Genomic DNA, 23750 nt, shown 5'->3' with positions numbered 1-23750 from the left:
GAGCTGCGCTGACACTCTGTCAGGCTAGGTGTGCTTTGAAGCTGTCCTCCCTTGCTTTGTATTTACCTAAAGCAACAAAGCGACCCATCCCTCCCTCTGACTAAAGAAATTCCTGGGGCAGCATGGCCTTTGAGCCCCAGGCTGGTCACCGCTCATTGTGGGGAAGGGTGCGGCAGCCAAGCTAAACCTTTCTTAGCATTCTTAGAGGGCCGGCCCTGTGGGGAGGCAGCAGAGGACTTAGCACAGATGCCTCCCCGCCCCCGCCTGGCTTCCTGGGCCGCACGATACCAGCAGCGCTTCCCGCCGCCAGGGGGCGCAGCACCCGCGGGCCTCACAGATGTGGGCGGGTAGCCGCCGGCCTGAGGGTGCTTGCTGGTGTGAACCCCTGAGCTGCTGGTGCTCAGCGCGGGGAGTCGGGGCTCCAGCCCAACTGCTGGGTCCGGGGCTGTTGGCGCCAAGCTGGGGCTGGGACGGAGGCCTGAAGCCACCAGTGGCGGGGTCCCGGCTCGGTGCATTGAAGACTCTGCTAGGGGAAGAAGCAAAGCAACCTCTGAATTGTTTGAAGCCAATAGATGTCTCTCTTACTTGCCAACCTGGACGTGCTATCATGCAGCCAGAGCTCAGGATCCGTAGGGACGGGGACTTGTGAGTGGAGGCGTGAGTGAGGCATGAGTGACCCCCAGCCACGCTGCCTGGCACCTTCTCTGACGGTCAGCCTACAAAACTACAGGACTGGCCCGATTCTTCACCACGTGGCAGTGTAGCAGATAAAACACAAGCTTTAAGCCATGGTGAGAGGTTGGCATTTTATTTTAACTTAGAAGGATAATCAGGAGTAAATGGATCTCATTTACACAATGCTGTCGTAAAGCCGTGACCATCTGACTGTGAATTCTGAGTCCCTGGAGGGAGGTCCGTGCATTTCACAAACTCTCCCCGTGTTCTGTTTTATCAGAGTAGTTAGGACCCAGGACGCCCCTCTCAGCAAATGCTGAATAAATTAACGTGGGCCAGGGCAGAGTGCAAGGCCGTGCAGGAGCGTGACGCAGGCCGCGGGGGAGGGCGCGGGTGCCACGTGGTCAAGCCCCGTGTCCGTGGATAACGTGGTCAGTGCGTGTGGTGTGTGTGCTCGAGTGGACAGCAGTGCCCTGCTTCCCAGACGGTCCTGGGGTGGAGGGGTTCACCCTCAGCACGGCGACTCCACATAGTCGTTGTCCAGCCCGCGGCGAAAGCGTGCGGTCAGGGAGCGGCTGATGACGATCACGCGAGGGGCTGTGCAGTCCTCCCGCCGGTGCAGGACGTTCCAGATGAGCATGGCGGCGGCCAGGGTGGCCAGCAGGCAGGCACCGATGTTCAGGTAGCATGACCAGGACAGGCTGGTGTAGGGCCCGATGCGGTAGAACGTTACCAGCCCGATGACCAGGACAAAACCTGCAGACGAAGTCCAGGGTGAGGCAGCCGCTGGAGGGCCCCACTCCCCGCCCGGCCTCCTCCGCCAACCCTGTCCTGTGGGCCAGGAGCCCAGCCCCGCCCCACTCCCTGCCTCGGGGTCGGCTGTGTTCAACGGGGCCCGTGGGTCTGGTGGGGCGTCTGTCCCAGCCAGGCCCAGTCTTGGGGCTCAGGTGGGTCCTGAGCCCTGGAAGGTGTCTGGTCTCGGCCGCCCCCCCCACCAGCAGAGGGGACGCTGACACCTGCTTCCTCACCCCAAACAGCCCAGCAGGGACTCCACGTGAGGTCCTCCAGGCCTGTAAATGCCTTATTCATTCAAAGTGAAGGAAAACACATGTTTCCTATGTTGTACCTGGAAGAGCTCAGACCGGTGTGTGACTTAGTTGAATTCCCATCCTTAAGAGTTCTCTTATTCCTGGCACACCGAGCAGGCAGGGGGCCTGGGAGCTGGGCTCCAGGCGTCTCCTCTGCCCTCTGAGCAGCTGCAGGTGGTCCTAGAGCATGCCCACCCCGTCCCGTCCCCCTCATCCCTGTCTCTCTTCAAATGATGCCGGGCCCCGGGGGTGGGCGTCCAGGACTGTGCACAGCGCCCTGTGTGGCCTCGCTCCCCTCTGTCAGCTGTTCGTGTAGGCCCGTCATCACTGAGAGACGTGGTTCAGTCTCTCAGGGCTCCACAGACTTATCTTTTGGTTCCTACGATAAGAAGACTGGGATTTTACACCCAGGGTCTGTGGGCTAAGCCAACAGGCACTGGCGCTGGGGAGAGTTCAGGTCTGAGTCTGGGCCGGAAGCCCTGGTGGCTAGGATAGGGGTAGAGGCAGTGGTCCTGCGCAGGAAGCTGTCCGGAGCCCGCCCCTCCTCCCAGCCCTGGGTCATCAGCCCCCAACCGGGCGGCCCTGGCAACCCCTCTGCTGTGCCGACCAGGCTGAGTCTGTTTCTAAGGAACCTGTTTCTAACGTGCCTGATGAGAACAAAGGCCCTCAGGGACCTGGAGTGTCCAGATGGGACTCCCCACCCTTCCCAGACCGTCTCGGCCCCTGCCCTGGGCCCTGGCCAGCCGAGCCCTCCGAGTCCCTGTGCCGTGACATCCGCACTCTGCTCCTGCCAGACCCCCCCCGCCGCCCACTTTCCTTGGGAAACCAGGCCATGCACGAGCCGGGGTGGCCCCGGGGCGGAGGGCCGTCGCAGTGGTGCCCGCGCTGAGTTCTAATAGCCACATCCTGACTGGGTGTCGGGCGCAGGCCGAGCTTTTCTCGAAGCACAAGCGTTATGGTCTCGCCTTCCCTGCGCCTTCCAGAAAGTCTGGCTCAAGTGTCTGTGCTGCGTCGGTCACGTGCTCGGCTGCAGTGGCGCTGACCAAGCCCTGTGCTCATTCTCCATGGTATTTGGTGGATCTTGTTACGCCTGACGCTTGTCCATGCTCCCTTTCTGTTAGAAATAACGGGTTCTGTTGGTCATGCACACTGGCAGCAAGAAATCCTGGGCGCTTCTGTGCCCACCAGGACAGACGGCCGCGCCCGCTGTCTCGTGCGGCCTGTTCTGCGTTCATGACGGGAGGGGTTCGGGCCTGTGTTCTGTGAAACAAAGGCGGAAGCGCTCTGCATCCCCTCCTTGTCACAGTGTCTGGGCGCTTGTTGGGCCTTCTGTCAACAGGACTCAGAGAGCGGGGGATGGGGTGGGGGGCAAGTCAGCACGCCAGCCGAGTCGGGGGAGGGGGAGCAGAGCGGAGGACTCCCCCGGCCCCTCCCTCCACGGTGCTCAGAGCCTGTTGCCCCGTCTTAGGGAAGCTTCATCTGGTTTGTACGTGTTACACAGGATCTGTTATGTGGTGGTGCCCATCCCCAGGGCGCGGGCCAAAGCACTGGGCCAGTCCGACGTGGGTGGCTTTGCGTCACTGATGGACAGAGGACCTTGAATTCATAAGTGGAGGCTTGTGAGTCATGAGACCCCGACCTGGACAGGCCCTGGCTGAGACCAGGGCAGGGCATGCTGATGGAGTGTACACATGGCCCGGGGACCCGAGACCCACTCCCAGGACACGCCTGAGTAAGACCCTGCTTGTCACAGATCGCAGGAAACATGACTGTGACCCAAGCCAGCAGCGTCTGAAACGCGGTCATCAGACACAGAGCGCTGGGTGCGGGCCGCGGGTGCCCAGCTCCAGTGCTTGCATCAGACGGGCTCAGCTGATGGGCAGCAACCACCGACAGGCCGGGGCAGGGAACACAGGCTTCCCAGTGTCACGCGTGTGTCTTCAGCAGCACATGCGTGTCTCCTGAGCCCTGTCTATGTAAGGTTCACAAGAGGACGTTTAGAAGGTTCTGGAAGTGCAGCTAACCTTTCCTTCTTCCACTAACGGGTGCCTCCTGGAGCGCGTCACAGCTCTGGGGACGTGAATCCCCACAGCTGCACAGTTGCCCCGCGGAGGCCATAGAGGACACATGTCGTCCCCGCTAGCGTCTACCGCCCTAGGGACTTGACCAGGCCTCGTGTACGCTGCCCTCCCCCACTTTCCTGGTGCTGCGCCCTGTGTCCATCAGCTGGGGGCAGGCTGCCTCCGGTCCTCCTGTCCTGGCCCCTCAGCACACAGCTGGGCATCACCACCCCTTGATCCAGGCCCCCCCAAGGTGCGGCGCCCACCACGCAGCATTTAGGATGAGGGGCTGGGCGTCTTGATAGCAGGACCCTGGGAGTCTCCAGCGCTGAGAGGGCGCTGAAGAGCACATCCTCTGTTTTGGAGGGAAATAGGACAGGTGGTCGGAGAAGGCAATGGCACCCCACACCAGCAGTCTTGCCTGGAAAATCCCATGGACGGAGGAGCCTGGTGGGCCACAGTCCATGGGGTCACTAAGAGTCGGAGACGTCTGAGCGACTTCACTTTCACTTTTCACTTTCCTGCATTGGAGAAGGAAATGGCAACCCACTCCAGTGTTTTTGCCTGGAGAATCCCAGGGACGGGGGAGCCTGGTGGGCTGTCGTCTGTGGGGTCGCACAGAGTCCGACACGACTGAAGCGACTTAGCAGCAGCAGGACAGGTGGTTACTCTGTAGCCATTTTACTCAGCTTATCACTTCTGTGCAAGTACACGCGAGATGTTCTTATGTTACCAGAAGAAAGCAGTGTGAACTGGCATGTGAATAGACAGCTCTGCACACATAGCTGCAAGAGGTGGGGGCCAGGTGAGCACAGTCTCTCAGAGGGACGCTTGTCAGTGACCAGAGCAGGCTGAGCCTCGCCTCTCTTGCGCTTTGTCTTGAGCAGCGTTCTCTGCCGTCTTGAGCAGCGTTCTCTGCCGCTCCGGAGTGAGCTGTGTGGGTGGGTTTCCAGCAGGACGGCACTCATCCGCGTCCGCCCTCGGCCAGCAGGGGCAGTGTGGCTGAGCAGACTTGGTTGCGGCAAGGACCGCGATGCACCACGTGTGGGCAGTGGAAAGCCACAGGGACATAAAGAGTTGGCAGCTGCTGCACAGGCCACGTGCAGATCCTCCTGAAAGCAAACTGGCCTTTTACTTTGACGAGGTTCTGAAGCCAGGCCATCCGTCTCTCTCAGCCCGGGTTGAGGGCCCCCTGCTCCTGAGCGTCTCCGGAGCCTTTTCCGTGATGTCAGGGAAGCGAGTCTAAGGGGAGAGTTGCAGTAAACCCACGTGGAATTGATTCCGTCCTCACGAGCTTATGTTCCAAAGCAAACAGCCCCTTCCTGTGGGCCTGTGGCTGGGGCAGCATGGTTCAGGCACCCTCTCCTCTCTTCCTTCCTGTGGGCTTCCTTGGGCTCCGCCAGCTGTCACAGGCATCCTCCGGAGTGGCCATCCAGCCCACGCGGAGGTGCGGATGGAAACTGTGGGGCTGAGCCCTGAACTTCCACGAGCGCCTGCCACGGGCCACGGGCAGCACCAGCTGAGGCCCCGCATGTGGGGCCCTGAGGCTCAGCCACAGGCGGGCTTCCAGCGCCGTGGGCAGCAGAGGGTGTGGACAGGTGCTGCCCCCCCACCCCCGCCAACCCGGGAGAGTCTGGGAAAGGACACGGTCACAGGAGCAGCGGGGCAGGAGACAGGAAAGCGAGCCGTCCGGCCTGAGCCAGGCGCTCGGACAGCACAGAAAGGGGTCCGCTGGTGCAAGGAGGTCCCTTCCAGCTCAGATGCCAGGGCAGCCACCACGTGTCACCCGGCTGAGCTTTGGTGACAGTAAAGTCAGCCTCCTCCTCAGGTGTAGGGTAAGCAGCCCTTAGCGTGTTGGTAAGTTTTTCAACAACAAAAAAAAATCTCAGGATTTGCAGAAGTGGAGAGAGGAGCCCAGCAGACATGAAGCCCACACGGTCTGCGTAAAATGCTGCTCTCGACCCCTGCGGGGTCTGAAGGGCTCGTGTCTGAGGAGGGGCCGGCCAGGCGGCATTGGCAGATGGCTGCCACGTGGCGCCTGCTCCCCCCGCCCCCATGCACAGCACTTTCACACAGGGATGTTCAACTCATGCGTGGGGCTGGACTAAGGGACGGCGAGGAGTTTTTTCAACTTTAGGGTAAATGAAAATCACACTTGGAAGATTCTGTAAAGAATCGGAAACCCTCTCGTGTGGCCTGAGTGCAGTAGAGCACAGCAGGCGAAATCGCTGGCGGTCGCTCTCTCCTGGGGTCCTCCCTGGCGTCTGAGACGGGGTCTCTTGGACTTGCATCCCTGATCGAGGGGGAGCAGGCCGGGCATCCTGTGCCCAGGGGACCAGTGCCCAAAGCAGCTGTGGGACCACCGGGAGAGCCACAGGCGCCTCCTGCTGGGGTGTTGCTCTCTGGTGGATCCCCGTGCTCCTGCCTCCCAGGGAGCCACGCTCCCCCGCTTCCACGAGCACCTTCTCTCCCCCGCCCACCCTCTGGCCCTGCAGTGGGGACTCAAGGTTCCCTTGCATAACAGGTACCAGCAGGCATTTCCCCCTCCTGGGACAGGATATCCTGGCGCCCTTCAGTCTCTCTCTGACTGTTTAAAACAGACCAGAGCACAGGAAAAAACCTAACTCTAAAATTAGCCGCGTGATAGAAGAAAGCCCCAGCGCTGTGCTCTGTACTGTTTGTCAATGAAACAGTCTAAACAGGGCCAAGTGCATTTCCTCTCTGGGCACAGCAGCCCCGCGGGGGGTGACAGTCGGACGCGGGGCGGGGGCAGGGACCGTGACGGGGAGCTGGCCTGCGGAGGCAGGGCCACAGACCGGACCGCGGGAGGGCTGCAGGTGCCCTGCGGGCTCCTGGCTTTTTCCATCGGCCTCTGCTGGCCTGACGGGTTTGGGCAGAGCCTGGTCCTGCCTCCCAGGGGCGGTGCTGGCCTGGGGATGCCCAGGAGGGCAGTGCGCGCCCCCCATGCCCATCGCTGCAGGACAGTGTGGTTTTAGTTAATGGGGGAGGGCTCCCCCGCTTCGATTTTTTTGTGTGTTACTTGGAAACAATACAGTTTTGTTCTGAAACAAGAGTTTGCAGGAAGTAAGATGTCAGGTTTAACACCAAACCCACAATACGTTTTCCAGTAACTCCAAGTAAGTGTGTCAGGGACATTTCTTCCGAGGGGCAGTGTCACACTAGGTCCTCCTGCAGGGAGGAGTCCCTTTCTGAGTCAAGAGCTGTTACTGGTATTCCTTTAACACCACTCGAATGTGTCTTTAATCCAGCTTTTCCAATCACATTTTCAGAATCTCCCACTTCCTTCCTGAAGGGATGAAATTCCAGATGACCCCTCGTGGGGGAAGGGAGGTCTCAGCAAGGCGCGGAACCACAGCACCGAGCTCAGCAGGGCAGCCCGTGGAACAGTCCTGGAGGAGGGAGGGGGGCGGCGGTCCCAGGCCCCAGAATCGCCCTGGGCAGGGTGGGCGTCACCCCGGTGGCTTTGCCCGGTTCGCGGGTGACCGCAGGGGCGGACGCAGCCCTGTTCTCCTGACGCCTACTGTGCGCCCTCCTGGGCCTCGTGGCGCCCCGGGCTGCCTGGCCCCAGGGAAGTGACCGGCGAGGGCTGCGCCGCCCTGTGAATAGGGCCTGTTTCCGAGTCCCACCCGGCACTTCCCAGCATGAGTGCTGCCAGCTGTCAGCCGCGTTCTGGAAACTGCGCTTCTCCAGGAAGTGGGGAGGGGGCCGGGATCCATCGTCCCCCGTGATTCACTCACACTTCCTGTCCCCCAACAGGGCTGGGCTGCAGCCTCACCGCTGGGCGCTGCTTTTCCCCCGAGCCGGATGCCTGGCCCCCCTGTCCTGTCGGCCACCCACCTGCCCTTCCCCATGGGCAGCAGGAACCTGAAAGCCCAGGGTCCCATGATGGTTAAACCTGGGCCAGCAAGACAGGCGGGGGGCGGGGTGGGGGGACCTCAGCACAGACGTCCCCCCCACCCCTACTCCTGGGGCACACAGGTGGGCGGCTTCGGGGCTTCCTGGCCATTGTACAGCCTCCCTCGCCAGGCCCATTCATCACCTGTAGGGCCGCTGTTGTTGTCCTCGGACGCTGGCAGTGGCCAGGCCCTGCCCCACCTGCATCATCCCCAGAGCAAGGTGGCTTCTGGACTGTTCACTGAGGGCCTGCGGCCTTACCCCTTTCCCCAGCGTCGCCCCAACCACGCTCGTCTGACCCCAGCCGAGCCCAACCTCAAGCCTATAGATGGCCAGCTGGGAACCACATGCGTGCCCAGAACTCCCTGCCTGCTGACTGTTAGCCAGGAAGAACGCGGGGCTCAGAAGGGCACCCGCCTCTGTCCACGTGCCCACATGGCCATGGCAGGCTGTGGCAGCCTCGCGGGAGGAGCGTGAACCCAGGCCGCCTGCCACCCGGGCTGCAGAGAGGCAAAGAAACAGCAGGTGCCGGAGACTTTGAAAAGCCAAGCGAGTCACCCGAGTGTCTAGTGTGGGCACCTCGCCTTAGATGGCGGGAAGGGCCCGGAGGCCTCGGGCAGACAGACACTAACCTCTCAGATTGCACTGCAGCCCCCACCCCCACACCGTATGTATTTCTGTCTGGCTGCTGCCTACAGTGACGGGTGGGGCGGAAGGGTGAGCTGCGGGGGCTGCTGTGACTTTAGAAGCCACAGCTGACCTGCCGCCTCACCGAGTACTTACTCGCCAACTGGAATGCGGCAGCCATGGCCTCCTCCCAGCACTGGGCATCGGGCGACAGGAGGGGCAGGCCCGTCAGCCCCAACACGAAGGTGAGCTGGCCGGCCGCCAGTGCCGCCGTGGCAACCAGGTTGCAGGCTCGCATCATGTCAAACTGCACTGCGGGGCAGGAGGGAGGGGAGCAGCGGTCAGCGCGGTTGGCACTGGCCAGGCTGCTTAGGCCGGGCTCCCTGCCCACCTGGGGCTCCTCCCTCTGTCTCCCTGAGTCTCATAACCCCCTCCCCAGCCCCCACCCACCTGCACCCTGGACCCCAGACCCTGAACGAGACCCACAGGACGTGCATATGGGGCAGCCCGGGGCTCGGACCATAGAGGAGGGGGCTGGGGGGTGTCGAGAGGCCCATCGGGAGATACCGTCCCACCCGCGTGCTAGATGGCAGAGCCCTCAGCTGTGAAGTCTGCGCCTTCCCTGTGGTCCTTCCAGGGTGTAAAAGCCCCCTGCGCTGGGGCCTTGGGTGCAGGGCGCTGTGGGCCAGCAGCGTTCTCCTTTAGCGTGTGTGGTCAGCTATGCCGCTTCCCACCAGAGGATCACTCCTCCTGCCCGGGGGCCTCGGGAGGCTTGCCCCCAGCCCCTCTCCTGCCTTGCAGAGCTCGAGGAGTCTCGCCCTTCCCAGGTCCCAGGCCTGTGCCATGCGGCTGCTCAGGGCTGCGGGCACCCCAGGCTCTGGACAGACATGAGAGCAGCCCTGGGGGTGAGTGGGTGGACTGGTGCTCAGCACCGAGGGCCTAGAAGCACTCCCAGACAGGTGGATGGACAGACGGACAGACAGATGGCTCCTCTGCCTGACGCTCTAGCCTGCAGCTCTTGGGTCCCTGCCTCACTGTCCTGGGTTCTGTAGTCATCAGAGCAACCACAGGATGTGGCTGCGGTCTCTGGGAACCCTGACCTTTAAAGCGAGGAGCCGGAGAGCTCAGGGCAGGCCCCGGGAGCCCGAAGTCCCAACGCAGGCTCAGGTCCCTGGCCTCCCCACACGGGGCGGCAGGGCAGCAGATCTCGTGATCTGTGGGAACCCTCCTGGCTGCTCACGAGGGCTTCCTGGGTCCCCTGACCGCACACAGGAGCGGGAGGCCACATGGGTCCCCGGTCAGCACGGGGCTCGGCCACTCACCGGCTTTCCCGGGGAGGCTGCTCATCGCGCTCTTCCTGCCTTTTCACCTGGACTTTCCAACCACGTTTACCCTTCAAACAACTTTATCCTACGGGAAGGCTCTGCTACTCTAAGAGATCACGAGTTTGGAGGTAGAGGTGGAGACAAGGGCTGTCGAGGGTGATGGATGCTCAGAGCACGAGTGTGGGGTCCACCTGAACCCAGGAAAGTCCTTCTGGTCCCGGGGCTCAGCCTCAGACGCGCGCAGACTGGCCGGCCGTGCCGGGAGCATCCATGCTGCAGGGTGCGGGTCCCGGCGCAGCGAGGCCCTGAGCCTCCCCCCGCCCCGGCGTGAGCAGGGCCTCCTGAGTCAGCGGGGGCCGAGGGGACTGAGGCGCGGACTCGCCCCTCGGCCTCGCCACCCCCAGCCACCCGGGTGGACGAGTCCCGCCGGCGTCCTCTGAGCCCAGGCGTTTGGCAAGTCTTCACAGTTGCTGCGCGCGCAGCCTGGGCAGTGGCTCTGGGTTTGGAGGAGCCGTGAAAGTGAAGCTTGAGACCGGACATGCGTTTATTCATGTCCCCTCTGGTTCAGGGAAAGGACAGGATTGTGTCAGGGCCTGATAGAGTGTCCAACACATGGAGAGATGGAAAGCGGCAGAGAGAACGGGGATCGGAAAGCAAGACCGATTCCCCCCCACACACCCCCGCCTGATCAGTATTGAAAGTCAGGGCCGCAGCACGTGCTCGGCCAGCGACGTAGGGAGGGGCCCTGTGCTCTAGGACGGGACCGACGTGACGGGGGTGGCTGGGGGCCTGACCCAGCACTCGGGACACCCTGACCGAAGCTTGCCCCTCGGGGGATGGCAGAGTTGGCCCCACGCGCCTAGCAGCTCTGGCTGGGGTTCGCAGGCATTGCCAGGACGCGGGCACAGAGCCAGCGGGAGGGTGGCTGCTGTTCCCCAAGGGCTGCCCTCGGCACCTATGTGGAGTCTGGGACCTCCAGGTCAGCCTGGCTCTGGATGGAGTGGCACAGGGCCCAGGGTGTCCGCACGGAGATGATATCACAGTCAAGGCTGCCCCCTTCTCCTGTTCCTGGCTCAGCAGGAGGCTGGACCATCGGGCAAAGCCTGGGCTGGGGTTTTGCTGGGAGCTGCTGATTGGATTGGCGGGGACAGGCCCAGAAAAACACCAGAAGCCCCTGCCTCTGGGGCCTCAGGGCGGCAGCGCTCTGTCACAGGGAGCTGCTGAGAAGGGTGTCAGCGCCTCTTCCTGGTGGCAGCTCACGCGTCAGCAGCTACACTGACTGCCCCCTTCTTTGGGGAAAATATCTGATGCTCAGGGTGTCGTTAAGGGCCGGCTGCTGCAAGTGCCCAGTAGTGGAGGAGGGCGTTCTAAGAGCTGTTGAGGGGCCTCTCAGGCGGCGGCCAGCTAGGACAGCGCGTGAGGGCAGCCGAGCGGCTGCTCAGGACTCAGGGCGGGGCAGCCGTGGGGGTTCAGAGCAGGCTGCGGCCTGGCTTAGCAAGGGGGCGGCTGGGGGTGCCTGGAGCGGGCACCTGCGTGGTGGTGTTAGGGGCTGTGGCAGGCGGCCTGAGCCCTGGGAGGCAGGGGAGCCTGTAGGAGAGCACAGGGCCCCTGGGGGTCGGGGAGGCGTGGCCTGCACCAAGCCCACGCTGGAGCCCTGGTCACTGACTCTCACTGCCCCTCAGCACAGATCCAGAACCCAGAGGGGACCCCCCCCGACCGGCAGGTCCCGGATCCCCAAGTTCAGAGGACCTGCCAGCGTCCCGCAGGCCCTGGTCTGAGAGCTCATGGGACAGGCCAACTCCTCCAGGCTCTGCCCACATTAAGGGAGGCTGTGGCCCACTGCTTATGAAGGGCGGGGGGCTGGCAGGCAGGCCCCTCCCCATGGGACACCCCCCCGGCTGTGCAGTGAGGGCTCTACTTGCAGAGACGGGGAGGCGTCCCCTCAGGGGCTCGTGGGGACCCTGCACCTCCCGCAGCCTCCATCTCTGCCTGCCAAGTGGAGACAACAGCCTCCAGCCAGCTCCCAAGGGGGCCCAGCAGGGCCCAGTTCCGGGGGCCCAGCCGGCTGGGGGCAGTCAGGCCTGTGCCGGCCAAAGCCCTGCTGGAGCTGCATTCTCCCAGGAAGAGAGTTGCCTTCAGAAGGGGGAGGAGGTCTGTGCGTCGGGGCCCGTCCGCAGCTGTCACGGGCTGTCCCCAGCCCGGGTGGCGGCCTTTCCCGTCGGCCGCCGGGAACCCGGGGTCCGCACACTTGGTGTCAGGCGTCTTCATGTGCCTGGACCTTCCCTCGCAAATGCTCAAACCCAATCCTGCTTTCAAAGTCAAGTTCCCACCTTCCAGACCCCGTGCCGGACGTGACCAACCAGACAGGACCGCTGGGGGCAGTAAGGGCAGCCAGGGCCCTGGGCTCCTCCCCGCCCTCCACAGGCCTCAGTCTGCCAGTCTCTCCTGGGTCACCCACCTCCAGCCAGCCCCCCGAGGGTCTCCCTCAGCTCTGCCCACAGCCCGAAGGACCCTGACGACTGTGGAACGAAGTCCAACCCAGCCGCATGTTTTATGCTCCTTGTTTATTTCACTCATTAGCAATCTTTATTTTCCACCAGGAAAAACGTGCTTTCCTTGCTTCGATTACTGTATCCGTCCCCCAGCTATGCATAATGGCAGAGAAAAGCGCCCTCCTGCACTGGAAGAATTCTGTCCCAAAAGGGCCAGGGCAGGTTGGACATGGAGCCTGGCACCCGGGTCCCCAGGAGCTCCTCTCTGCCGGCGTGCCCCACGCACGGCCAGCCACTCTAAAGGAGGCAGTGACACAAGCCCACTTACGTTTGACGGTGCCTCGCGACTCCTGGAAGCCGGCTGCCTCGGAGCCCCAGCCCAGAGCCTCGCAGTCGCGCACGTCGGCTGGCCCCGGCCTGGCCCCCGAGCCGGGCACCCCCCGGGGCCGCTCCGCCAGCCAGCAGGCCCACCAGAGCCCCACGCTGCGCCTCCGGCCATCCTCCAGCGTCTGGTACACCCAGTTGGGAGTGAAGGCCGCCGCGTTGTTGAGGACGAGAGAGACCAGGGCCACCAGCACGGCCGTGGCCACAACTTTCCTGACGGTCATCGCGGCCGCGGTGGCGTCTCGCGTCGTGGAGAGAGTCCCAGCCGCGGTTGGTCAGCGTGTCAGCGGGGCTGGCTAGAGGACATCCCCACTCATGCTCGGCGGCGGCGGGAAGGCCCAGGCGGCAGGTGCGGGGGCGCCCGCCTCGCGGGCCCCTTACCCGGCCTCCTGCACCTGGAGCAGCGCCAGGCCTGCGCTGAGGCCAGGGCCTCCCATCCCGGGGGGCACACAGGGGCAGCAGCGAGAGCCCCGAGTCCTGAGTGCGCCGTCTTCCTAGGGGGCGGAGGCCGCGGCGAGCAGAAAACCACAGGCAGGCAAGGCGGGAGAGCACGGGGCCGGCCACTCTGGGGACCAGCGTGGGGCGGGCGCAGAGCCGGCGGCGGGGAGCAGCGAGCAGCGGGCGGCGGGTCTGAGCCCCTGCCGGCGCCTCTGCTGCGGAGCAGCTGGGCCTGGAGAGCAGACGGCAGAGGAGGCGCGTGTGTGTGTGAGTGTGCCTCGCGCCTGCGTCTTCCCCGTCTCTGGCAGGGAGGAAATGGTTGTTTTTGAGGCTGTTTTTGGAGAGCCGGAGGGCGTAGCCAACTGCAACAAATAGCGGCCAGACGCCCACAGGATGTGTTTCCTGATGGGAAAGGCAGGGGCCTCTTCGGGAGGCCTCCGCGACCCTCCCCCGCACCCCACCTTCCCTGGGAGTTACGCGCGCCCTCCCGCCACCCTCGGGCCGCTGTCTGTCTGGCCCTGGCGGGTGGCGTGGGTGGGGGCCAATCGTCCACTCTGGGCACAGGGCGTCCCCCCGCCATCAACTGCTCCCCTCGCACATGGGTGCGCACCACAGACAGGCTGGTGTGCTGGGGGCCCCGGACGCCCCCCCTCCCAGCCAAGACCCTCACCCACACTCGGAGACCCCCCTCCCAGAGCAGGCCGTCGTCCGTGTGCAGAAGAGGGTTGTGGGTGAGCTGAGCACCCAGCAAAGCCCGAGTGAGGTCCGGGCCGCGTCTGCTGCCAACACTGACAGGCCCAAGCGGTCTGCCGGTCCCACGGGGGGCGCCCTGTCCTGCACCCCGTAAACCGTCAGCCTGCTGGGCTCTCAGACCCTCACCCGGCCCACCTTCCCGTGCTGACTCCCAGCGGGCCGGGTCAGCCCCCGAAGGCCCCGCCCACTCTGGGTCCGCCTTGCAGGGGCCAAGTTTACATTCCTGAGAGGCAGGGGCCGTCAACTCCCAGCAGATTTTTACCTCTTCTGGGTTTTTCCCATCAGGGCTCACAGCAGACGTACTCACTGAGTTCTCACCACTTTCCTCCTTCCGGGGCCAGAGGCGAGGCTGACCTCTGCTCCACCGGCCATGCCGTGTCTGGGAGATGCTGGCAGTCCTACATCTTCCTCACACCATCAGCTCAGAAGACCCTGCGGAGGGGTGCCCCTCCAAGGGGCCCGCGGGCTGGGGTCGCTGCACACACGGTGCAGTCACTCACCTCAGAAGGAGGTTTTCCCGACAACCTCTGGCAGCAGAGCGTTGCCTTCGCTCCTTACTTACATCGCTCTTCCTGAGCCAGTCTTCACGTGCTCTCTTCTGCTGGACAGCAGGCAGTGGTTTCAGGAATAGCAGTCCTTGCTCTGTCTTCCCGGGCTGGGCAGGCGCAGGCCAGGTCACCCGCCTGGGCTCCTGTGGGCCAGCGGGCCGGCGCCTTCCCAGCCCCCAGCCTCGGGCGGAGGGGACAGCTGGGACGGGGCTGGGGGCTGGCCTAGGAGCAGACCTGAGTCAGGAGTGACCTCGCCCTCTGAGGGTCCCCTCGTCCTTCGAGCACTGCCCCCCGCGAGCAGGGCCCTCAGCACCCCCGGGCCTCCCTGCTCCTGCGCACGGACTCACAGGAGCATAACCTTAGAGCAGGGACGCATGGCAGAAGTGCAATGCCATGTGTGCCGCTGGGCAGCCGTGAAGCTGTCGTCCACCATGGCCCCATCCACCGGGGTCTCCACAGGGCAGCCCAGGAGGAGGGGCCTCGGCGGGTCCCAGGAACTTTTGCGGGGCCTGGGCTTATCGGAGAGTCGGCTGCTGGGAGCCTGTCTGCCCCTTATGTTGAGGGTACAGTCCACACGCGGGCCCGGGCAGCAGGGAGTTTGCACTGTCAGACGGGCATTGGGTGGGTGTCCATGTGGCCTGTCCGTTGGGTGTGCGGACCCGTCAGAGTGGCCAGCATGCTGGGATGGCACTTCCCACGGGCTTTTCCCAGCCCGGCTTGGTGGTGGGGTAGGCCCACCAGCTGCTCACGTCCCAGGAGTTACTGATCTGTGCTCCTCAGGGCCGTGGGGTCTTCTGGGCATGGAGCACCCTCCCTCCCATCAGCCTCATTTCTCGTTTCTTGGGGAGGCCCGACCTGCTGGGGTGGGAGGGAGAGAGATACCAGAAATCTCCGAAAGAGGAAGACCCCCGCCCCGAGCCTGTACCGGGGGGTCAGAGGGCAGCTCTGCAGGCCGGCCCCAGAGACCTTCACCACCTTCCCTCATCCCCCAGTCCCCCACCGACCCAGGGGCTCTGTGGGAGGACGCTGGGCCACTAGGAGCCCAGCCTGGGATGGAGGTGCTGGTTGTGGGGGGCTGGGTGTGCTCTGAGGGGCACGGCGGGGCTGGCAGCCTGTGCAGGACACCCCTAGTCTTCGTGAGAGGGTGGCAGAGGGGAGCCTGGGTGAGGGGCAGGGTCCCAGCTGCGGACCGGGCTACAGGGCTGTCATCGCGTCCTCCTCGGGAGGGCCCGTGGGCCCCAGCTTGCTGGGCCGCTCTGTGGGTGAAGCTGTGGGGCTCGCACGTGGCCTCCTCCTTGGGGACCGTGTGCCTGGCCAGGTCCCTGCGTTACCTGGCACGGGGGGCGGCCGCTCACCAAGCCCCGTGTCGTCCACCACAGCCAGGCCGTCTGGGAGAACATGGCACGCATGTGCGTGAAGACTCAGCGGCTGGACGTGGCCAGGGTGTGCCTGGGGCACATGGGCCACGCCCGGGGGGCCCGAGCGCTGCGCGAGGCCCAGCGGGAGCCGGAGCCGGAGGCCAGGGTGGCCATGCTGGCCGTGCAGTTGGGCATGCTGGTGAGTGGCACGCCCCTCACGCGGGCCCATTTCCTGCCCGTGCGGGCTTATCTGGGTCATTGGCTCACAGGGAGCAGAAAACCCCTCGGGCAAGCTGAGGCCATAACGAGGGGTGGGGTGAGGGAGTGGACAGCCCCGGTTCTGACGGGATCCATCAGCCCTCGGTGATGGGGGCGTGAGACTCCGGCTGACAGGCTGGCCGCCCGCACCCCCTGTTCCCGCAGGAGGACGCAGAGCAGCTCTACAGGAGCTGTGGGCGCTACGACCTCCTCAACCGCCTGCTGCAGGCCTCAGGCCAGTGGCAGAGGGCCATCGAGGTGGCCGAGCGCCACGACCGCACGCACCTGCGCACCACCTACTACAACTACGCCCGGCACCTGGAGGCCAGCGGGGACTGCAGCCCGGCCCTCAGCTAGTGAGCCGCCCCAAGTGTCTGAGTTTCTCCGGGGAGGGGCCGGGCCAGCACCGCTGCAGGGGATGCCCGAGCCCTGTGGCTCTAGGGGGAGAGCCGGGCTCGGCCAGCTGTGTGCATGGGCCTGGGCCCCCACCGGACGGTGTGCTGGTGGGGCCCGCAGTCGGGAGCACGGCCGCAGAGCTGCAGGCGGGAAGCGAGGTGCCATCCGTCCTCGGGTCCTCAGGGCTGAACCTGGGCAGGGGTGAGTGACGCCGTCTCTGCTCCCGCAGCTACGAGAAGTCGGACACACACCGCTTCGAGGTGCCGCGGATGCTGGTGGAGGACCTGCAGGCTCTGGGGCTGTACGTCAACAAGATGAAGGACAAGTGAGTGCTAGCCCGCGGGGCCTCCCGCCGGAGCCTTCTGTGCGACGGCATGGAGCGTCCCAGCCCCTCCAGGCTGGACCCCAGGCCTCCCCGGGACCTCACCCAGGCTCGGCCGCCCAGCATCCCATCTCCCAGGTGCTGTGGGCCGGGGCAAGGGCCTGAGGAGAGGTGTGGCTCCGCAGGACGCTGTGGCGGTGGTGGGCCCAGTACCTGGAGAGCCAGGCCAAGATGGACGCGGCGCTGCACTACTACGAGCTGGCCCAGGACTACTTCTCCCTGGTCCGCATCCACTGCTTCCAGGGCAACATCCAGCGGGTGGGTGCCCCGACCGGGTTGGGTCGGGCCGGGGGACACGGGGTGGGAGTGCCGAGGGAGGGGGCTGGGTGCTCCAGGGGAGGGGGCCTGCTGCAGCGGGGCGGGCTGGACGTGCGGCCACTGTCCCTGGTGTCTCTAGGCCGCCGAGATAGCCAGCGAGACTGGGAACTGGGCGGCCTCCTACCACCTGGCCCGGCAGTACGAGAGCCAGAACGAGGTGCGGCAGGCCGTGCACTTCTACACGCGTGCCCAGGCCTTCAACAACGCCATCCGCCTGTGCAAGGTGGGCGCCCCTGCTTCCGCCCCAGGGTCCCGTTCCAGGGGAGACCCTCCCGCCAGGCGGTCCCCTCCACGTCTGTGCCCCCACAGGAGCACGGCCTGGACGACCAGCTCATGAACCTGGCCCTGCTGAGCTCCCCCGAGGACATGCTGGAGGCCGCGCGCTACTACGAGGAGAGGGGCGAGCAGATGGACCGGGCCGTCATGCTGTACCACAAGGTGAGGCCGCCCCGCCTGGCCCAGCCCCGCCTGGCAGCGCCCAAATGGCACACTGAGAGCCCCGCTGTCCACAGGCCGGCCACTTCTCCAAGGCCCTGGAGCTGGCCTTTGCCACCCAGCAGTTTGCAGCCCTGCAGCTGGTGGCAGAGGACCTGGATGAAAAGTCGGATCCCGTCCTCCTGGCCCGTTGCTCTGACTTCTTCCTGGAGCACGGTCAGTACGAGAAGGCCGTGGAGCTGCTGCTGGCCGCCAAGAAGGTACGGCTGCAGACATGGGCCTGCTCCCCAGGAGGGCCTGGCAGCTGTGCTGGGGTGCAGGCCCCTCTGTGAGAGACTCACCGCTCTTTCCCAGTGCACGTACCACGGAAGTCCCGCCGGGGGGCTCCTGGGTGTGCAGCTCAGGGCCGTCCGCAGGGCCTCTCATCCCCAGGACTCTGTCCCCCTCAGCTCAGCACACGCCCCCCTTTCTTGTCTCCCTGTGTCTGACAGCACACTCACACACAGGAGTGGCGTGTGCACAAGGCCCGCAACAGCAGGCCTGCCATCTGCATCTGGGCAGCACGCCTGCCAGGCTGCCTGTGCAGCCTCCGCAGGGGGTATCCCTGCCCAGGTCACACTGCACTTTCTTTCCAAGAATCTTTCTCAAGTGAAAAATAGAAAATTTTTCTTAAGAAAAAAGTAATTAAACCTCCTACTCTGAAAACTTGAATTGAGAAAGAAAATTGATCTGTGGTCTCTTCTTCCATGACGAATATACCTTCCTTCCCAGCGGCGTTTCCTTGGCTCTTCTAGAGTGTCTGCAGGGAGAGATGGTCCCCTGCCCTATCCTGGCCACGTGCTCCCCCAAACCAGGGGTGGGGTTGGGGATGCCCCCCTCCTGCCCGCCCACCCACCCGAAGCTGACCACCCCTCCTCTGTGTCTGTGGCCCCCAGTATCAGGAAGCACTGCAGCTGTGCCTGGAGCAGAACCTGACCATCACCGAGGAGATGGCTGAGAAGATGACGGTGCCCAAGGACTGCAAGGAGCTGTCCGAGGAGGCCCGGCGGGTGCTGCTGGAGCAGATCGCCAGCTGCTGCATGCGCCAGGGCAGCTACCACCTGGCCACCAAGAAGTACACGCAGGCAGGGGACAGGCTGAAGGTGAGCGTGGTAGGCTCCTGCTCACGTCCCGCAGGGCGAGTTTCCCGGGCTGGGCTCCGGGGGCGCCCGCGAGGCCCTTGCAGCCCGGAGCTCCCTCGTCCTAAAGCTGCGCCTGTTACGTCGGGTGGGCGCTCCGTCCGTGTGCCTGGAGGGGCCCAGCCCGGCTCTCTTTCTGTCCAGGCCATGAGGGCGCTGCTCAAGTCCGGGGACACGGAGAAGATCGTGTTCTTCGCGGGCGTCTCACGGCAGAAGGAGATCTATGTCATGGCGGCTAACTACCTGCAGTCCCTGGACTGGCGGAAGGACCCCGAGGTCATGAAGAGCATCATCAGCTTCTACACCAAGGGCCGTGCGCTGGACCTTCTGGCCGGCTTCTACGATGCCTGCGCCCAGGTGCCGCCCCGCTCCCCAGCCCGGGCCCGGGGGTGGGGTGGGGGGGAAGGCAGGGCGGGGCGCTGGTCCCATGCCGGTCCTGATGCTGCCTCCTGCAGGTGGAGGTCGACGAGTACCAGAACTACGACAAGGCACATGGGGCGCTGACCGAGGCCTACAAGTGCCTGTCCAAGGCCAAGGCCAGGAGCCCACTGGACCAGGAGGCCAGGCTGGCGCAGCTGCAGAGCAGGATGACGCTGGTGAAGCGCTTCATGCAGGCGCGCAGGTGCGGCCGTGGGGCTCACAACGCCCGCAGGGTGCCCTCTCCCTTGGAGCTCGCTGCACAGTGGGCACGGCACTGGCAGGCGCACTCTGCAGCCCCAGGCACGGTGTCAGGGCCCGTCTGGTTCCCGCAGAACTGGGCCAGTTCTAGGAAGGTCGCTCCAGAGATAGCCCAAAACTTCTGAGGGGGTCAGGTGTGCTCCGGGAGGCTGTACCTGCAGGGAGCCTGCGGCCCGCTCTGATGCGCAGGGGCTCCAGCCCCTGGTTCCGGCGCGGGCCTGGGGTGGAGGCCCGCTGTTGCCAGACCTGGACATGTCCAGGACCCCAGTTCTTATTTACTGACTGCTCATGCAGCACTTCCGAGACCCTCGTGTGGGCCCTGAGCTCGGCTTCTGACTAAATAGAAGCACTTTCCTTACCTGAGAGCAGGCTCTCCGAAGAGGAGCCCCAGGCTGTTCTGAAGCTGTTTACAGAGCTGGGCTCCTTGGAGGGCACTTCCGGCTCCGTGTGCAGGTTCAGGAACCTCGGGGTGGCAGGAGGGAATGGGCACAGTCCTGGACAGGTGCCCGGACAGACTGGAGGATGGGCCTGCGCGGCTTGCAGGGCCTCCTGGTGCCCCTCACCCACACTCACTGGGAACCGCCGAGCTCCTGGCACCACTGTGCTGGCCTTTCCCCGGGGGGCCCTGCGCGACCACCTCCCGGGTCAGCGCACTCTCTCCAGGCCCTTGGCCTCCGACCCAGGCCCCCCACCCCAGGCAGGGCCAGGTGTGGACAGGCCACTGCCCTCCAGAGTCCAATGAGGCCCTGCGAGCAGCCAGCACGTTTTGTTAAATTACTGAGTTTATGACGTGACTCACCAACAAATTCATGGACCTCATGGGATTGCCTTCACAAAAGCTGCGCCCTCCAGGCCGAAAGCCTGCCCTGACCCCTGACACACAGCCCTCGCGGGGCTGGGGCTCAGGCTGTCCGTGCCCCCAGCAGGACCTACACGGAGGACCCCAAGGGGTCGGTCCGGCAGTGCCAGCTGCTCCTGGAGGAGCCGCACCTGGACAGCGGCGTCCGTGTCGGGGACGTCTATGGCTTCCTGGTGGAGCGCCACGTGCACTCGGGAGACCTGCAGACGGTGAGGCCTGGGCGGGGGCTGTGCCTGCAGGGTGCGGTGGGGCTTGGCTTCCCTGCGGCTCCGTGTCGGTTTTGATTTTTCAGTCTTTTAAAAAAATATTTATTTGGCTGTGCTGGGTCCTAGTTGAGGCATGTTGGATTTGGTTCCCTAACCAGGGGTCGAACCCAGGCCCCCTGCACTGGGAGTGTGGGGTCAGTCGCTGGACCGCCAGGAAAGTCCCTTCCTTTCCTACCTTTCTTATTTTGAAATACTTTAAAAATGGGAAGTTACAAGAATAATAGAACCCCAAGTACCCTTTACCAGATTGATGAGTTTTAAAATATCTTGTCATATTTATTTATTCACTCTATGTTTTAAGATTTATATTTTACACATAAAATGAGTATTTCCTGAGCCATTCAAGAGGCACAGAGTCCTTTCCTGCCCCCCACCCCTCAGTCTGCTTGTACTCGGGGTACCCAGCTCCTAGAGCTCCTGAGGGAATTTGTACAGTAAGATGGATGTCAGGTCCTTAGGTGCCAGATGGAGCGTGTAGGTGGACTTCTGGCCTCAGAGCACTCTTTCTGGAAGGCTCTTGATCATTCAGTTTAATAGAACAGTTCTCAAGCATTTTGATCTTGGGACCCCTTTACATTGGGAAACTTACAACTCAAAGAGCTTTTGTTTATGTGGGTTATGTCTACCAATACTTACCGTATTAGAGAATAATAAATTTGTAAAATATTTGTTAATTTACTTAATCATGAAAAACCCACAATATGGTAACACAGATGACATTTTCGTTTAAAATAACAGCAATTTCCAAAACGAAGACCTTTATGAGAAAAGTAGCTTTGTTGTACATTTTTGCAAGTCTCTTTAATGCCTGATTTCTGCATTCTATGTGGCAAAACAGGTTGTTTGAACTGAAATATGAGACCTGTGATGAAGACCCAGCTCACACCAGCATGCAGGCGAGAAGGGGCGGGCCTTCCCGCACCTCGCCGGGTGTCCGTGGGTCTGTCTCCTCACCACACTCCTCAGGCGGAGACCAGGCCTTGCTTTTCGTACTTGTTAGCTTAGAACCCGTTGGTCTGTCTTGGATCTTGTACACACACGTGATTTTATCACATCACAGTGGTTATTTGGAAAATACTGGTTCACTGGATTGTGCAAACGTGAACACAGTTCATTACACATTGGAGAAATCCGCTGGCCGACGTCACAGGGCCCTCATCTGGAAAGTCCCAGTGCAGGATGGCTCGCCACGGCCTCGATGCAGGCGGGTGCACAGTGTGTCTCACGGTGGTGGTCACGCCCCGTCTGCAGGCCCCCCTCCCCCACGAGCGCCCACACTTCCCCCCCAGTCTCGAGGGGTCTGTCCTCTTATTGGTGAGCATGGCCTGGACAAATCCCCATCGGACCTGTGTGCTGCTGTGTCCTCTCCATCTGTGGGGGCCCCTTGCACCCCCTATCTGGACCCGTTTTGTGTGGGTGTATTGGCCCTGGCACAGCCGATCCCTTTTTCAGAATTTTTCCTGTTTGCACTGGTGCAGCTGCTTTGCTGTTGCTGCAGGTTGACCGAGACCAGGTTGACAGCCCTGCTGTCGCTCCGTCTGCACTTGTGCCCCCGGTGGGTCTGGACCGCCTCTCCTCCCTCTGTCTCGCGTGTGTCTTCTCTCTCTTTGGAGTGTAGTCGCTCCACACTGCTGCGTGGTGCCTGCTGTGCAGCGAAGCACACCAGCCACGCAGACACTCGCATCCCTCCTTTGGGTTCCGCCCCTGCGGCCCCCGCAGCGCACCTCGCTCTCCTGGTCTCCTTACTGTGCGGCTCTCTCCTCTGCCTTCCTGTGTACGAGACGTGTTTACCGCACAGTCCTCAGCTCCCGGCTTAAGTCCTGGTGTTTCTGTTGGTTGAGTCTTCTCTATTGTGGTTCATATTTTCCTGCTGCTTTGCAGGCCTGGTGATTATTTATTGGATTCTAGAGACTGTAACAGAGAAGGCAATGGCACCCCACTCCAGTACTCTTGCCTGGCAAATCCCATGGACAGAGGAGCCTGGTGGGCCGCAGTCCATCGGGTCGTTAGGAGTCAGACATGACTGAGCGACTTCACTTTCACTTTCACTTTCATGCATTGGAGAAGGAAATGGTAACCCACTCCAGTGTTCTTGCCTGGAGAATCCCAGGGACGGGGAGCCTGGTGGGCTGCCGTCTCTGGGGTTGCACAGAGTCGGACACGACTGAAACGACTTAGCAGCAGCAGCAGCAGCAGACACTGTAAATGTTTTAGGTTGTCAAGTGACGATGTCTTTGTCTGTGTGTGTGTGTGTCTGTGTCCCTGTGTGTGTCTATTTTTTTTTTACATTATTTATTTATCTTTGGTCATGCTGGGTCTTCGCTACTGCGCTCAGGCTTTCTGTGGCTGCAGCGAACAGCAGCTACTCCCTGCTAAGGTGCACAGGCTTCTCGTTGCAGAGCACAGGCTCTAGGACACGCAGGCCTCAGGAGTTGCGGCGCGTGGGCACTAGAGCACAGGCTCGATAGATGTGCTGCACGGGCTTAGCTGCCCTGTGGCTCGTGGGGTCTTCCCAGACCAGGGATTGAACCCGTTCACTGGCATGTGCGTTCTCATCCACTGAGCCACGGAAGCCCTGAGTGTGTGTTTAGACATCATTGAGCTTTCTTCTGAGATGAGTGTTACTTGAAAACAGTTTGATCCTTTTGAAACTGTATTTGGGAAAGCTATAATTTATTTTTCATCCAAATATTTTTTTCTGCCGTATTCTTTTCAGCCCATCTACACTGCATGCAATGTCAGGGTCCAGCAGAGGCCAGGACCTGGGCTCCAGGGCTCCCTTGTGCCTCGCGTACCGGCTGCCATGTGGACGCAGTTCTGGTTCTGGTTCTGGCTCTCTCAACCACAGGGTGTGGCTTCTGTGTGCCTCTCACGTTCCCTAGCGCCCGGGACTCGGGCCTCCCCAAGGCAGTGGTTCCAAGCAGAACTCACCCAAGCGTGGGCCCCAGAGCGCCTGTCACGGTTGTTTTCTGGGGCCAGTGTGTCTGTGCAGCCTGTCTTTGCTGGTGGGAGGCTGACCTAAAGCGGGCTCAGCGGAAGCCTCTGTCCTCATCCTTTGGGTCTCCGTACTCTTGTGCAGACAGCAGAGCTCTGCCTGCCACATTTCCCCGTCATGTCCCCAAGGGCTGCACACAGACCTCGCTGCAGCCCAGAGCGCTGCCCAGCCCAGCCCCCGCAGCCAGTGACCCGAGGCCCCTTCCTTTCCCAAGCGCTCACAAGCCCAGCATCGGCCAGTCGTTCCAGAAGTGTTGCCAGCAGGCCATGCCGGCCTCGTGGGGCACGGCCCCAATTCCCAGGGAAGCTGAGCGTCCGCCCAA

At 62.9% G+C, this 23750-nt stretch overlaps 2 protein-coding genes across 8 annotated transcripts in view; one reads left to right on the top strand and one right to left on the bottom strand.

Annotated features, from left to right (window-relative positions):
* Positions 1–23750, top strand: part of IFT140 (intraflagellar transport 140) — a 56931-nt gene that overhangs the window by 30662 nt on the left and 2519 nt on the right. For all 7 annotated transcript variants that reach the window (XM_061400716.1, XM_061400714.1, XM_061400712.1 and 4 more), the window contains exons 20-30: positions 15685–15862; positions 16087–16277; positions 16547–16642; positions 16825–16957; positions 17097–17240; positions 17327–17455; positions 17530–17712; positions 18388–18594; positions 18775–18987; positions 19086–19252; positions 20235–20376. In XM_061400716.1, coding sequence (XP_061256700.1) covers positions 15685–15862; positions 16087–16277; positions 16547–16642; positions 16825–16957; positions 17097–17240; positions 17327–17455; positions 17530–17712; positions 18388–18594; positions 18775–18987; positions 19086–19252; positions 20235–20376 — 1783 coding nt within the window. The remainder of the gene's footprint in view (positions 1–15684; positions 15863–16086; positions 16278–16546; positions 16643–16824; positions 16958–17096; positions 17241–17326; positions 17456–17529; positions 17713–18387; positions 18595–18774; positions 18988–19085; positions 19253–20234; positions 20377–23750) is intronic.
* TMEM204 (transmembrane protein 204) lies at positions 793–14654 on the bottom strand. Its single transcript, XM_061400762.1, has 3 exons — positions 12511–14654; positions 8522–8677; positions 793–1431 (listed from the first exon to the last, which is right to left on the bottom strand). Exons 1-3 carry the CDS (start codon positions 12788–12790, stop codon positions 1187–1189), a joined length of 681 nt encoding a protein of 226 aa, XP_061256746.1. The 5' UTR covers positions 12791–14654; the 3' UTR covers positions 793–1186.

This window comes from Bos javanicus, chromosome 25 (assembly GCF_032452875.1).
Source record: "Bos javanicus breed banteng chromosome 25, ARS-OSU_banteng_1.0, whole genome shotgun sequence".
NCBI lineage: Eukaryota > Metazoa > Chordata > Mammalia > Artiodactyla > Bovidae > Bos > Bos javanicus.
Note: the sequence above shows the minus strand (reverse complement) of the source record. Positions and strands in the feature narration are given on the sequence as shown.